Raw genomic sequence first — 15,861 nt, forward strand, 5'->3', positions numbered from 1 at the left:
GGGCAAAATGAATCTATAGTGTTAAAGTCAAGAGAGCTAGTACCTCTGGGAATGAGGAAGGAGGCAGTGATTGGGAGGGTCTACAAGGAGAGGTTCCAGGATGTTACAATGTCCTAGATTGTGGTTATCCAAATGTGGTCACTTACTAGAGTGACACCATATGGCTAAATCTTAGGAATATATAAATAGTGGGAAAATAAGTTCCAAAATACCACAGACACAACTGCCTTTGCGTATACTCTATGTATAGTCAAATGGTCTTTGACAAGGGTGCCAGGACCACTCAACAGGGAAAGGACAGTCTCTTAAACAAATAGTACTGGGAAAACTGACTATTCACGTGCAAAAGGGTGAAGATGGACCCTTAACTTACATCGTATACAAAAATGAACTCTTAATGGATTAAAGATCTAAATGTAAGACCCAAAACTATAAAATTAGGGGAAAATCTTTTATGACATTGGACTTAGTGATACTTTCTTGGATATGACATCAAAAGCAAAGGCAACAAAAGCAAAAGTTGACAAATGGAATTACATCAAACTTAAAAAGTTTTTTACATCAAAGGACACAATCAGCAGAGTGAAAAGACAACCAACAGAACAAAAGATATGTAAATCATAAGGGGTTAATATCCAGAGTATATAAAGAACTCCTAAAATTCAACAACAAATCAAATAACCTGATTATACAATGGGCAGAAGAGTTGAATAGACACTTCTCTGAAGATGACACACAAATGACCAACAAGCATATGAAGAGATGCTCAACATCAGTAGTCACTGGGGAAATGCAAATCAAAACCACAATGAAATACCACCTCCCACCCATTAGGATGTCTACCATCAAAAAAACAGAAAATAGGGCTTCCCAGGTGGCGCAGTGGTTGAGAGTCCGCCTGCCGATGCAGGGGACGCGGGTTCATGCCCCGGTCCGGGAAGATCCCACATGCCGTGGAGCGGCTGGGCCCATGAACCATGGCCACTGAGCCTGCTTGTCCGGAGCCTGTGCTCCGCAACGGGAGAGGCCACAACAGTGAGAAGCCCGCGTATTGCAAAAAAAAAAAAAAAAAAAAAAAAAAAAACAGAAAGTAACAAGTGTTGATTTGGATGTTAAGAAATTATAACCCTGGGAATGTAAAACAGTGGAACCACCAGCACCATCTATTTCAGAACATTTTGTCTTGTAAAACTAAAACTCTATGGGGACTTCCTGGTAGTCCAGTGACTAAGACTCCTTGCTCCGAGGACTTCCCTGGTGGCGCAGTGATTAAGAATCTGCCTGCCGGTGCGGGGGACACGGGTTCAATCCCTGGTATGGGAAGATCCCACGTGCCACAGAGCAACTAGGCCCCTGCACCACAATTACTGAGCCTGCATGCTGCAACTACTCAAGCCCACATGCCTAGAGCCCATGTTCTGCAACAAGAGAAGCCACTGCAATAAAAAGCCCGCATAACACAATGAAGTGTAGCCCCTGCTTGCCACAACTAGAGAAAGCCCATGCACAGCAACAGAGACCCAACACAGCCCCCCAAAATAATTAATTAATTAATTTTTTAAAAAGCCTCTGTGCTCCCAATGCAGGAGGCATGGGTTCGATCCCTGGTCAGGGAACTAAGATCCTGCAAACCACAGGGCATGGCCGAAACAAAACAACTCTATGCCCATTAAAAGTTTTTTTTTGATTTAATATCTCTTTCATCTAATATTATTATAGCCACCTCTACTCTTATTTTGTTACTGTTTGCATAGAATATGATTCCATTCTTTCACTTTCAACCTATTAGTGTCTCTGAATCTAAAGTGAGTCTCCTACAGATGGCACATAGTTAGACCACGTATTTTTATCCATTCTCCCAATCTCTGTCTTTTGACTGGAGAGTTTAATCCATTTACATTGAAAGTAACTGCTGATATGGAAGGACTTACTCCATCAAAATGTCAGAGGACCTTATCAAGAAAGTGAAAAGACAACCTACTGAATGGGAGAAAATATTTGCAAGTCACATATCTAATCAAGGATTAATATCCATAATATATAAAGAAATCTAACTTAACAAAAAGACAATCCAATTTAAAAATGGGCAAAAAACTTGAATAGTCATTTCTCCCAAAAAGATACAGAGAATGAATAAGCACATGAAAGGATGCTTAACATCATTAGTCATTAGGGAAATGCAAACTGAACCACAAAAAGATACCACTTTACACCTGCTAGGATGGCTATGACTGAAAAAAAAAAAAATTACAAGTGTTCCATGGAGAAGTTAGAACCCTCATCCATTGCTGGTGGGAATGTAAAATGGTACAGCTTCAGTGGAAAACAGTTTGGAGTGTCTTCAAAAAGCTAATTATAATATAATTACCATACGACCCAGCAATTCCACTGCTAGGTATATATCCAAATGAACTGAAAACAAAGACTCAAACAGACACTTGTATGCCAATGTTCACTGTAGCATTGTTCACAATAGCCAACAGGTGGAGACAACCAAGGTGTCCACTGAAGAATGGATGAACAGACAAACAAAATGTGGTATACACATATCATGGAATACTATTCAGCCTTAAAAAGGAGTGAAATCCTGATACATGCTACAACATGGAACCCTGAAGACATTATTCTAAGTGAAATAAGTCAGACAAAAACGACAAATACTTTATGATTCCATCCACATGTGGTGCCTAGAACAGTAAAATTCACAAAGACATAAGGTAGAACAGTGATTACCAGTGGCTGGGAGGAGGTGGCAATGGGAAGTTATTGTTTAATGGGCACAGTTTCAATTTGGGATGATGAAAAATTTCTGGAATCAGCTGATGGTGATAGACACACAACAGTGTGAATGTACTTAATGCCATTGAACTGTACACTTAAAAATGGTTAAAATAGTAAATTTTATGTTATATTTTACCATAATAAAAATAAAAATTTAAAAACCTAAACATGCTAAGTAAAAGAAGCCAGATACAAAAGGACAAATATTTTATGATTCTACTTATATCAGGTAGCTAGAATAGGCAAATTCATAGAGACACAAAGTAAATTAGAGGTTGTATCAGGGGCTTGGGAAGAGTGATGAGAGGGTAGTTATTGCCTAATGGTTACGGAGTTTCTGTTTGGGGTAATGAAAAAGTTTTAGAAATAGATAGTGATGTTGGTGGCACAAACTATGAATGCGATTAATGCCACCTAATAGTACAGTTAAAAATGGTTAAAATGGCAAATTTTTGTTATATATATTTTACCACATACACACACAAAGCTAGGTTTACATACCTATAATTAACATAAGCCCAAAAGTTTACTTTTGTCTGAATCACAGCAAAACAAAACAAATAAGACCAAGGAGTCTGGAGGTTGTCCTCAGTCACCTAGACTGGTTGGTTACCAGTGCTATTCAAATCTATGGGACAATCATAAGTTTCTCCCTATTTTTATTAAGTAAACCTAATATAAGGCAGTACACATTTCCCATTTTTTCTAGGATCTGCTTTGCTTTTAAATCTCATATGAATTTGCAAAAACGATTCTTTTGAACTGGATAGCCTTTATGTTTTAAGACTAATGGATCTTGTCTCAGCTTTTAATGCATAAGCAATTATATAACACTACACATATTTCAAATAAACTATATGGCAACCAAGATCATAAACTTTCAATTGATGAAACAATGCCTGTGATCGATTCATTTCTATCTCAGACCAGCAATAATCAAGTGAAATACTTTAGATACAAAGGAAACTTTGTAATGTCCTCTTGGGAAGGGTTTTAGTCGGTCAATTGTCCACGGAATATGTGGTAGGGAGCAGGGGAAGCCTTTTGGCTTTTCATTTACTAAGTATTACTGAAAGGAGGACAGAAACTTTATGTTTTAATATAGAAAAGAAAGAGGACAAAATGCTAACAGAAAATAATACTTCCAGATTCCTAATTCTATGGAAAGGATAGGGGACAGATGGGCAGAAAAGAGGAGAATGTGAAGAATGACAGTTACAGAATAAAAACCTTGCTGGGAAAAAAATTACACAAATTCTCTGTGAATGGAAATTCCATGCTGATGTAATAAAAATGTAACAATACGGGGCTTCTCTGGTGGTGCAGTGGTTGAGAGTCCACCTGCCAATGCAGGGGACATGGGTTCGTGCCCCGGTTTGGGAAGATCCCACATGCCACGGAGCGGCTGGGCCTGTGAGCCGTGGCCGCTGAGCCTGCGCGTCCGGAGCCTGTGCTCCGCAACGGGAGAGGCCACAACAGTGAGAGGCCCGCGTACCGCAAAAAGAAAAAAAAAATAACATAGGGATATGCTAAAGATCACTTGACTTGGAAAATGAAATCTAGAAACATTAAGATTACAGAAGCTGCAAAATTAGGCCAGCCTACCCAAACAGATTAGCAGAATACCTCATCAAAATAAGATATGGATGTTAAAGTTTTGGAGAGGACAAAAACTACTTCCTAAAAAACGGTCTGACAACACAGAAAAAGATAACAGACCTGGGTGGTGAACAGCAGGAAATGGTGCAGGTCCATAGGTATTTGCATTTGGATTAGAAAGAACCTAGTAGGGCAGGGGTGCCACCTAGGAGAGGTTAACTTGATGGCTGCCAGAAATGGTGCAATCTTGGCAGTCACAATTTATCACGGTCTGAATTTCAGGTCTGCAGATCCGAACATAACTTATTCCCACCAGATTACATACCCTTAGCCCCACTATACTAGGTACCACTGCTACAGATTCTCACAATTCCTTAGGCATCTTCATGGTACTATCACAATTGCAATTATTTATTTAATGTCTTTCTTCCTCCACTAGACTATAAGCTCCCTAAGAACAGGGACCATGGTTGTCTTATTCATGGCTGTATTCCTGAACATAGCATAGAACCTGGAACATAGTGAGATCTAGGGGGCGCTCACTCTGCCCTCCTTCCCTCCCAACTGCCCTCTCTCCCTCTCTGGCATGTATGCTGCACGAATAAATAAACCAAAATCGATTTGTGATCAGGGCAGCTCACCTAGACAGTGCCGGAGTTTAAATTTTGCCTCATCTTCTTTCTAGCCTTCCCTAGGACCAACCACTTGAGACGGTTCAAGGAAAGAAAGCATACTTTCTACAGATTTGGTAATTCCACAAGCTAGATAACGATCAAATTTCACTTTCTTTTGACCAGCCTTGGAGAAATCCAGTAAGAATTGTTATTAGTCAGACACTGAAGCTTTCAAGGGGTACCCTAGGGTGGCACCAAACAGCCTGCATTCTCCATCTTTCCAAAGGCAAGACCACTGTACCTTGCACGACAATTGCTTGTACACAGATCTCATCTTCCCAGCAAGTCCAAAGCATCTAATTCACCTTTAAATCTTCAGAGCATGCGCTAGTTAGTAAGCACTCAAAAGATGCTACAGGAAACAATATAATTTTTTATTATTAATAAAAATAACCACTAACACTTACTGAGCTCTTTATGCCAGGTACCATGATAAGTCTTCATATGAATTACCTAAATCAATTGTCTCAACAACAACCCTGTGGAGTAGGTACTATTATCTCCCTTGAGGAGATGGAAAAAGGCCTTTACAGAGCACAACTGCCCAAGGTTACAGTAAAGTAGGAAACTGAACAAGACTCTTGAACCCCAAAGCCCACACCCAGCCATTAAAATGTGTTATATATATATATCGCCAAATGTGTGTGTATATATGTATGTATGTATGTATGTGTGTGTGTGTGTGTGTGTATCACCAAAATTCTCTTCAAAAGACACTTAAGAAAATGTAAAGGCAAAATACAGACTGTGAGAAAATACTCGCAATACATATTTCTGAAAGGACTTGCACCCAAAATATATAAAGACTGCTTTCAAGTCAATAAATAAGAAAACAAACCACTTAAAACTGAGCAAGAGTGAACAGACACTTTACAAGACATGCAAATGGCCAATTAGCCCATGAAGATACTCAACATCATTAGTCATCAGGCAAATGCAAGTTAAAACCATTATATATCAGCACACACCCATTAGAGTGGCTAAAAGTAAATCACTGACAAAACGTGACAATGAGGATGTGGAGAAACTGGAAAACTAATGTACTGCTGGTGCGACTGGGAAAAGGTCTGGCAGTTGCTTAAAAAGTAAAACAAAGACAAAAACAAAAAAATATGACCCAGCAATCTCACTCACTCCTAGCTATTTACCCAAGAGGACTGAAAACATATGTCCACACAAAGATTTGTACGTGAAAGTACAAAGCAGCTTTATTCATAATAGCCAAAAATTGGAAACAACCCAAGTGTCAATCAACAGGCAAAGGCAAATAGCTAAATTTTAGTATGGTTAAAATGAAATAAGAAGCACTAAATAGGAATAAATTGCTAATACACAGAAAAAATATAGATGAATCTCACAGATATGTTAAGCGAAAGACGTTAGACAAATAACACACGGTTCTGCAGTGTTAGAAATCAAATCAGTGGTTGTACGGGAACATAGATGGTAGAAATGTTCTATACAGTGATTGTGATGGTGATAACACAGATGAGACATTTTTCAAAGCTCACTGAACTCCACATATAAAATCTGTACATTTTATTGTATGTACATTAGATCTCAATAGAGTTGACTTAGGTGGGGGAAAAACTTAGATAGCAAAATATTACTAACAACCCAAATGTTTATAAATATGAGACTGCTTAAACAAATTATAATCAGTCCAAGAAATCCTATGAAGAATAAAGAAGTTCCAGGTATGGATATGGAAAGACTCCTGAGATATACAGTTACATGAAAAAAGCAAGGCATATTTCAGCGGGTATTGTATGCTGTTACCTTATGGGTGAAAAAAAAAAAAAACAGTGGGAGGAACTGCATTCACTTTTGCTTGTACATGCAAAACAAAACTCTGGAAGGATTCACAAACAGCAGTAGTTAACTTTAGGAGGAGGTTGACTGGGCAGACGGGAGGAAGGCTTTTCACAACGTACCCATATGACCTATTCAAAAAATGAAAAACTTACCTGGGTTCCAGAAAAAAGGTACTAGTTCTAACTTCCCTCTGTCACATTCCCAATCCTTCCAAATTATATCTAAGATGTGGAAGAAGGTGGTTGTAAAACAGACCTAATTCCATACTCTATAGCCATGAAAAAAAACTGAGGCAAATCCTAATGTAATGGGCATAGGTTATCTAGTAAGACTGCCTGAGTTCAAACTCCACCTGTACCACTTAACATTATGACTTTATGAAAGTTATTTCTCTGCTCCTCAGCTTTCTAATCTCTAAAATGGGTTGTTAGGAGGGTTAAAAAAGAAATTACATGTAAGCCGCCACAATAATAAGCACCCAAGAAATACTATTACTATTAAACCAAATCAATTAATAAACACTATAATTCAATTAAGGAATACTATGATTCTATTTCTACTTATACATATCTGTATACATTGGTATATGTGTGGAAGATGTAGAAGGATTCAAACAAATTCTTGGGGTTTAAAGAGTTTTACTTTCTTCCCTTCTGTATTGTTTTTCCCTCCAACCTAGTATTCCCACTTATGCCAACAGTCACTAAAAAATACATAGAAAGCTTTAAAACAGCACTATGTGTTAAGTTACTCTTTTCAGAAATGGTTAATTATACATAAAACAATGGTTTCCAAACTTTTTTCACTTGTGATACAGTAAGAAAACAAGAATATTAACTGAAACAAAGGTTCACAAAAACATGCTTTGTGAACAAAGGTTTACAAAATCATACTTACCCTTGCTAAGAGAGATACACTTTGATATGTTCTAGTCAATGTCGTAAGATATTGTAACCATTTTTATGTGATTTTCTTTCTAAACAGAGGTTCACAAAAGCTGTACTTGACCTGTCCCCTCCTTGATCATACTGACCTCATCTAATACTCTCCAGCTACCACAACCTCCCTCACTGTTCGTCAAACACACTAGATATACTTGCACCTCAAGGCCTTTGAACTTGCTCCCTCTGCCAGGAAATCTCTTCCTGCAGATATCCACATGGCCAGCTCCCTTAACAGAAGGCCTTTACTCTAGTCATCTTCTTAATCAAGCTCTTTCTGGCCATCATACCTAAAATTTCAACCCCTCATCTTCACGCCCTCACCCCATACATGTCCACAGACTTCTTCTCTGCTTTATTTTTCTCCTTAGCACTTAACATAGCATATATTTTAGTTATTTACTCTGCTTATTTTCTGCTTCCCATAGATGGTAATCTCCACGAGGGCATAAATGTTTAACTCTCTGCTGCTGCATCCTCAGCACCTAGAACAGTATCTGGCACTTAGTAGACACTTGATAAACATTTGGATGAGTAAGTGAATGAATGACTAGACTTGGAGTGAAGAAGAACGCAGGGACAGAGACGCTGGAACAGGTAAGTTAGAATGGCTAACTGCAGGTAAAGATTGGCAACTCAAGCTTGAAGGGCCGCCCCTGGCACACCTGTGATGTCTCTGGCTCCATCAGCATGTGGTAAACCAGGCTGAGAACCACTATTAAAGATTAAACTCATGTCCACTACATGCACTGAGTGTTCCTTCCAAGTTCATTATCTATTCTGAATCAATCAAGAAGAAACTAGGGGTTCCCTGGTGGCGCAGTGGTTGAGAATCTGCCTGCTAATGCAGGGAACACAGGTTCGAGCCCTGGTCTGGGAGGATCCCACATGCCGCGGAGCAACCGGGCCTCGTGAGCCACAACTACTGAGCCTGCGCGTCTGGAGCCTGTGCTCCGCAGCAAGAGAGGCCGCGATAGCAATGAAGAGTGGCCCCCGCTTCCCACAACTAGAGAAAGCCCTCTTACAGAAACGAAGACCCAACACAGCAAAAATAAATAAATTAATTAAACTCCTACTCCCAACATCTTCTTTAAAAAAAAAAAAAAAAAGAAGAAGAAGAAACTGGGGGGAAATGAAACCACAAATGAAAAACATTACTGGCCCATTATGAACTATGTTTTACCAGGTATGCTACAAGCCACACTTGAAACTTATTATGAGGCATACATCAAAGGACATAGCTAAGTCTAGAATTCCAAAGTAATACTGTGTAGACAAGAGAAACTAAGGTATTTATCTAAAGCACACCCTGCCACTAATCAACTGTCTGACCAAAATCTCTCTGAACCTGTTTCTTATATCTCTGTTAAAATAAGGCTCACTACTATCCAACTCACTCTCAACTAGTTAATTTGAGGCTGAAATAACGGGAAAGCACTTTTAAAAGCATAAAGGCCATACACCCTACAAATACAAGAAGTCACTAAATTCTAAGATGTTAACTTATTGGCCACTAGAAAGATTTATTTAAAACAATGTCCTTAAAAAAAAGGGGGGGGACCAAAAAAAAAAAGGGACTTCCCTGGTGGCGCAGTGGTTAAGAACCCGCCTGCCAATGCAGGGCACACAGGTTTGAGCCCTGGTCGGGGAAGATCCCACGTGCTGTGGAGCAACTAAGCCCGAGCGCCACAACTACTGAACCTGATCTCTAGAGTCCGCGAGCCATAACTACTGAAGTCCACGCGCCTAGAGCCTGTCCTCCGCAACAAGAGAAGCCACCACAATGAGAGGCCCACGCACCGCAAAGAAGAGTAGCCCCCGCTCTCCTCAACTAGAGAAAGCCCACGAACAGCAACAAAGACCCAACGCAGCCAAAAATAAATAAATTTTTTAAAAAATTTATTTTAAAAAGTAATAATAAAATAAAACAGTATTCTTTTTGGGAAATTTTACGTTTTAAAAGTTTTTATAGATTTATGAATCAGGATGTAGAGCTTTATCCCGAAAGCCCCAAATTAGTAAACAAATTTTGCTAGTACATTTGCTTCAGAAAGAGAACGAAGCGAAATGAAACTTTTTCTCAGTTATATCAGGATTATATTATGCAAGAACTTACAAGGAATTAACCATAGGATTATTAATCTATTACTCAAAATAAAATAATACACACCATAAATAAATAAATAAGCATTTAAAATATCTTAAACCCTCAGGGATTGGGAGTGAGGGGAATGACTGCAAAAAAGCAAGACGGAACTTTTTAGGGTGATGAAAACCCTCTTTCTTAATTGAAGTTGTGATTACATGGGTGAATACATTTGTCAAAACTCATCAAACTGTACATTTTAAATGGGCACAATTTATTGTATGTAAATTACACCTCAGTAGCGTTAAACAAATGGAAAGTCTGTTTCCTTGAAAACAAAACAAAACAAAAATAATCACTCAGTTGTACTAGGGTCTTGAGAACTTGTAAAACCTAATACAAAAAAACAAAACAAAACAAAACCCTAATACAACAGGCTTGATTTACAAAAGAGGGTGACAGAACCTGAATCAATGGCCAAAAGAAAAAAATCAACTCATAACCTCTGGACTCAAGGTCAACTCAAAATAGAAAAAAGAAAGGCAGCATAATGGGGGGAAAGGAGGAGGCATCTCAGCTTCTAAAGAAAATGAAAAGCAAAAAATGATATTACTTCAGAAGGCATAGTGGAAAGAGCAGAGGTTTGGAGCTTTCAGGCCTGGGTTCGAATGGCCCTAGGTTGTTAGGTGAGAGACCCTGAGTCTCTGTTTCCCTTTCCGTAAGATGGGCATAATGGTGACTCAGAGTTTAGCCAAGCACGTAGTAAGTGCTCAATATGTGACAGAGGCATGATATTACTGAAGGCACGAGAGTTTAGTGACGGCTGGAAATGCATGCACACCTAAGGCCCCCCAATCTCCGTCTCGGAGTGTCGTGCTCCCTTCCGTACGCCTCTTGGCCCTCAGCCAGGCCTCACTTCCCTCCCATACACCCTAGCAGCGTTTCCGGGCCCGACCACCCTCGCCGCTGCAGCTCCCAGGGGCCGCCCACCTCCCGGGCCCCACCTCGTTAAGGAAGCGGGTGACATCGTAGACTCGCCCGTGAATCACCAGCCAAATCTCCTTCGGGGAGTTGCGTTTCTCCACCTCCTCCAATCGGTAATACGTGACGCAGGTCTCGACCCCTCGCCCTTTCCCATCGCTGCCACTTGCTTCCACAGTCGCCATTGAGCCTGAGGTACCTCTTCTCTACCGCTATCCCGGTTTCCGCTGCCAACTTCCTGCAGGTAGACCTAGGGCTCAGTCCTCCCCGGCTTCCGTAACCCGGGCCCATAAGGCCAGCGGAGGCTCCTGGCAACAGCCAATTACGCTTCCTAATAGTTCCTGGTTCGTTTTCTTTTCACCAATGAAACGGGGGATTCAATTTCAAATCCCACCCACTCCTCGCCCGATCCTAGGGGCGTAGGCCTGGTTCGAGGTCCAACTTACCAATCAGGACCATCCATCTCCTCCAATCTCACCAATCAGATACCGTGATTTTGGAAAGGCGCCTAAGAGAGACACGTCGTCTGAAAGAGAAGTTTCTTCACTTGTCGTAGGGGCCTGCAGAATTCTGGAAGATGGGACCGAATCACCATTTTCACGTTTCCCTTCCCTTTGCCGTGGATCCCTCCTGAATCACGCGAAACTCGTTTCCCCGCCCACTTCCGGCACAGCCTCTGTTCCAGCCCCAGCTTTACATTTCTGCAGCCTCCAGGCTGTGATATGGCAAATCCATTCTTAGGCTCAGTTTCCTCCTCACCAGTAAAATGGGCATGATACACTCTACCCTGTAGAGAAATCTGGCCGATTAAGTGAGAGAGAGTGTATACACATACATGCAGAGCGCTTGGCACATAGTAAGCAATACATAAATAACAGGCGGTGGGCCGAGGCCTAGAGACAGTGATTGGGGGTACGATATGTAGTATCCCAAGTTTGTGCCACTACTAAGAATCTGCTTTTGTTGTATGTCAGTTTTATCTTAATAAGGCTCAGGGCGAAGTGTGTGTGTGTGGGGGGGGATCTGATTTTTAAGCGAATTCTTCAGTGATCAGGACAATGTACACTGTTTTCGTTTCTCTGTGTTCTAAAATAGTATTCGCCTCAACTGTCGCTGGCTAGAGGTTCCGGCATTTTCGAATTATGAGTTTGGTTTCTGCAGTGTTGTTAGCTATTTATTTTTAACTGCCATTGCAACGGACAAACTGGTCATGGTGAGATGTCATTTTCATCGTGTCACTCTCCCATACCCATAATCCATCCCCAACCATTTCAACCATTCCCTTTAGTCTTGTGCACCAGCCACTGACCCCTAAACCTACTGGTATAAGCCCACATCTGTGATCATGCCAGGTCCACCCACTTAAGATACCCCCCTTCCTTCCAGTGCCTACTCACCTTTCAAGGTCCTGAAATTCCTTCTTTTTCACAAACTGCTACCATTATGAGCTCCGTTGATTCTATCTCCATATAGTACCTAAGCACATTACTATTTCAGAAATTTTTGAAAGAAACAAAACATTTACATATATATAAATTTAAGTGCTAGCAATAGAGATTTGTAGCAAATGCAAAGGGACACAGCTCTGTACACATATACGTGAAATGAACAATTCACACTTAACCCCGGTGTGCGTGAGTCAACTGAGAAGGCTATGTTAAAAATGCAGATTCCTAGGAATTCCCTGTCGGTCCAGTGGTTAGGACCTGGCGCTTTCACTCCGGGGCCCAGGTTCGATCCCTGAACGTGAAGATCCCGCAAGCCACGCGGCACAGCCAAAAAACAAAAAGAAAATGCAGATTCCCTCCTGCCCAGACGTGGAGTCTCTTCCTCACCTTGAATGTTGGCTTGCTTTGTTACTTACTTTCGCCAACAGATTGTGGCAGAAGTGATACTGTGCAAGTTACTTCTAGACTTCAGGAGGCCTTGAGGTTTCCATCTTAACCATCTTAGAACGCTTCATGATGCTGTGAAGAAGCCTGGGATTAAAGATGTCACCTACAAATTGGCATTTGCCATCTACCTCTACAAGGATCAAATTATGAAAGTCAGCAGCTGCTGACCTTCAACACCCATTGAAAGGAGTTAGGCTGGAGATCAGGAGTGAGGCACTCTGTGCTCTGGGAAAAACTGGCAGAACAGGTCTTCAGATAGATATTTTCAGGAGACAATTTTATGAGCCCAATTCTTGCATCTCCTCGAATCTAGAAAAGCACTAAAATCCTTCATGGTGACGTCTGTTCCTCATGACTAGCAGTAATCTTCACGAGACTAGCAGAAAACTTCTGCAAAAAATATGTGCTTGATTGCATGTACTCCCCCTTCACCAAAATCACATATATATTGACTTTCCCCACTACCTTTTTTTTTTTCTGCGGTACACGGGCCTCTCACTGTTGTGGCCTCTACCAATGTGGAGCACAGGCTCCAGACGCGCAGGCTCAGTGGCCATGGCTCACGGGCCTAGCTGCTCCGCAGCATGTGGGAACTTCCCAGACCGGGGCTCGAACCCGTGTCCCCGGCAACGGCAGGCAGACTCTCAACCACTGCGCCACCAGGGAAGCCCTGTATGCCTTTTAAAAAACATTTTTTGGGACTTCCCTGGTGGTCCAGTGGTTAAGACTTCCCCTTCCAACGCAGGGGGTATGGGTTTGATCACTGGTCGGGGCTAAGATCCCACATGCCCCGCGGCCAAAAAACCGAAACATAAAACAGAAGCAACATTGTAACAAATCCAATAAAGACTTAATTTTTTTTTTTTTTTTTTTGCCTTATATCACTAGCAAGGACTATTTTACACTAGCATTTCTAGTAGAACACTGAATAAAAATGGTGAAATGAGCAACTCTAGCTTGTTCCCAATCTTAGGAGGAAAGCGTTCAGTCTTTCACAATTAAGTACGATGTCTAGATTTTTCAGTAGATACTCTTCATCTGATAGAGGGAAGAATTCTCCTATCTACCTTGTTTCCTGAAGTGTTTTTTTTTTTTTCTCTTTAAATCATAAAAGGAGATTGAAGCCTGTTGAACATTTTTTCTGCATCTATTAGGATGATAATCGTTTGATTTTTCTCCTTTATTCTGTGAATATGGTGAATTACTTTGAATACTTTTCCAAAACTTAACCATCTTTGCATTTCTGGGATAAACCTCACTTGGTTACAATGTTAGGTTCAATTTTCTACAATTTTTTTAAGCATCTTTGGGCTTATATTCATGAGGAATGTTGTTCTGCCGTTTTCTCTTTTTTTTAATAAATTTTATTTTATTTTATTTATTATTTTTGGCTGCGTTGGGTCTTCGTTGCTGTACGCAGGCTTTCTCTAGTTGCGATGAGCGGGGGCTACTCTTCTTTGGGGTGTGTGGGCTTCTCATTGCGGTGTCTTCTCTTGTTGTGGAGCATGGGCTCTAGGCGCACGGGCTGCAGTAGTTGTGGCTCACAGGCTCTAGAGTGCAGGCTCAGCAGTTGTGGCACACGGGCTTAGTTGCTCCGTGGCATGTGGGATCTTCCCGGACCAGGGCTTGTACCTGTGTTCCCTGCATTGGCAGGCGGATTCTTAACCACTGCACCACCAGGGAAGTCCCCAGTTTTCTCTTCTTGACTGTCTTTGATAGTTTTTTTTCAAGCTCTTTGATAAATACTTACTGAGTAACTACAGCTAAGTACTGTGTCTATATATTACACAAAACTCAGCACAGTGCCTGCCACAGTGTCCTCAGTAAATGCTGGCTAGTTTGGAGTTATAATTTCTAGGTGCTATAAATGAGACCCAGTTCTCAAGGAAATTTACTCTCTAAGAGGAAGACGGCATTTACCATATAAAACATTTTAACACTAACATTTTACTACCATATAAAACATCTCAACATCAACATTTTACTTTCACTGTTTTTACATATGTTTTAGAAAATCCTCTCCCCATCGCTGTCCAGCTGTGCGCTCTGAAATTTATCTCAGATAACAGGCTGGTGTGTGAGATGCTGCTCCAGGGGAGTCGTTATTTACCTTGCAAGCTAATTTTACTGCTTTTGTATAAATGGTGGAAATGGAACAGGAAACTGTCAAGAAAGACACTGTGCATGCTCCTTGAGAATAGAGCAAGGGACGGGGATTCTGTCCCATTTTTTTGCAGACATCAAACACACTTCCTGGGTTCTCACACTCTTTTTGAGGGGGAAGTTCCCCTTTCCTGTTCCAAGAATGGAATACAATAAGGTAGCCCTCAAATCTGTTCTCGCCCTTCTCAAGGTATTATGGCCCCCGGCAACCTATTTTCATCCCCTGCCAGTGGGAAGACAAACTCTTAAAGCCATCCCAGTCCAACACTCTCCTTCCCTTCCCAGAGCCAGGCCTGGCCATCCAGTATCAGGGAAGCTTCAGGAAACTGCAAAGTTAAGAGCCCATATTGTCCAACATGTGGCCTCAGGGAGAGTTACTTGATTCCAAGCGTCCTAGTGTTGTTCCAACCCCCCAGCCAGCCTGACCTCTCTAGCCTGTTGGGCAGCCTCTTCTGGAGCTTCCCCCAGAACCATGCTATTGAGTTTTATGACTGTGGGGCTCCATCTCCACAGCCCAGCCCAGTTTCTAGAATCAAAAGAAACTGTAGCTGTGCAAAGAGCCATCCATAAGGATGCTTTCTACCCTGGATTTTGGTTCCTGGCTTCAGTACACCCACTTTTCTTCCTTTTGATGTTTGTTTATTTGTTTTTAACACGTAGTAAATATTCATATGTTTCAAAAACAAAATTTATGTATATCTATATATCTATATATGCACATATATATGTGTATGTGTGTCCTTACAATGAAATATAATTCAGCAGTAAAAATAGCATGCTAAAACATGATGTACCTTGAAAGCATCATGCTAAGGGAAAGAAGCCAATCACAACAGACCACATACTGTTGATTTCAGTTATGTGAAATTTCGAGAAAAGGCACATCTGTAGAGACAGAAAGTAGATTTAGTGGTTGTACATGGCCG

At 41.0% G+C, this 15,861-nt stretch overlaps 1 protein-coding gene across 1 annotated transcript in view; it reads right to left on the minus strand.

Moving 5' to 3' along the window:
- Nucleotides 1-11,078, minus strand: part of CYB5B (cytochrome b5 type B) — a 28,202-nt gene extending 17,124 nt beyond the window's left edge. The window contains exon 1 of the mRNA XM_007449924.1: nucleotides 10,901-11,078. Coding sequence (XP_007449986.1) covers nucleotides 10,901-11,062 — 162 coding nt within the window. The 5' untranslated portion in view covers nucleotides 11,063-11,078. The remainder of the gene's footprint in view (nucleotides 1-10,900) is intronic.
- Nucleotides 11,079-15,861: the final 4,783 nt, after the last annotated feature.

Source organism: Lipotes vexillifer, unplaced genomic scaffold (genome assembly GCF_000442215.2).
Source record: "Lipotes vexillifer unplaced genomic scaffold, Lipotes_vexillifer_v1.1 scaffold1235, whole genome shotgun sequence".
Lineage (NCBI taxonomy): Eukaryota > Metazoa > Chordata > Mammalia > Artiodactyla > Lipotidae > Lipotes > Lipotes vexillifer.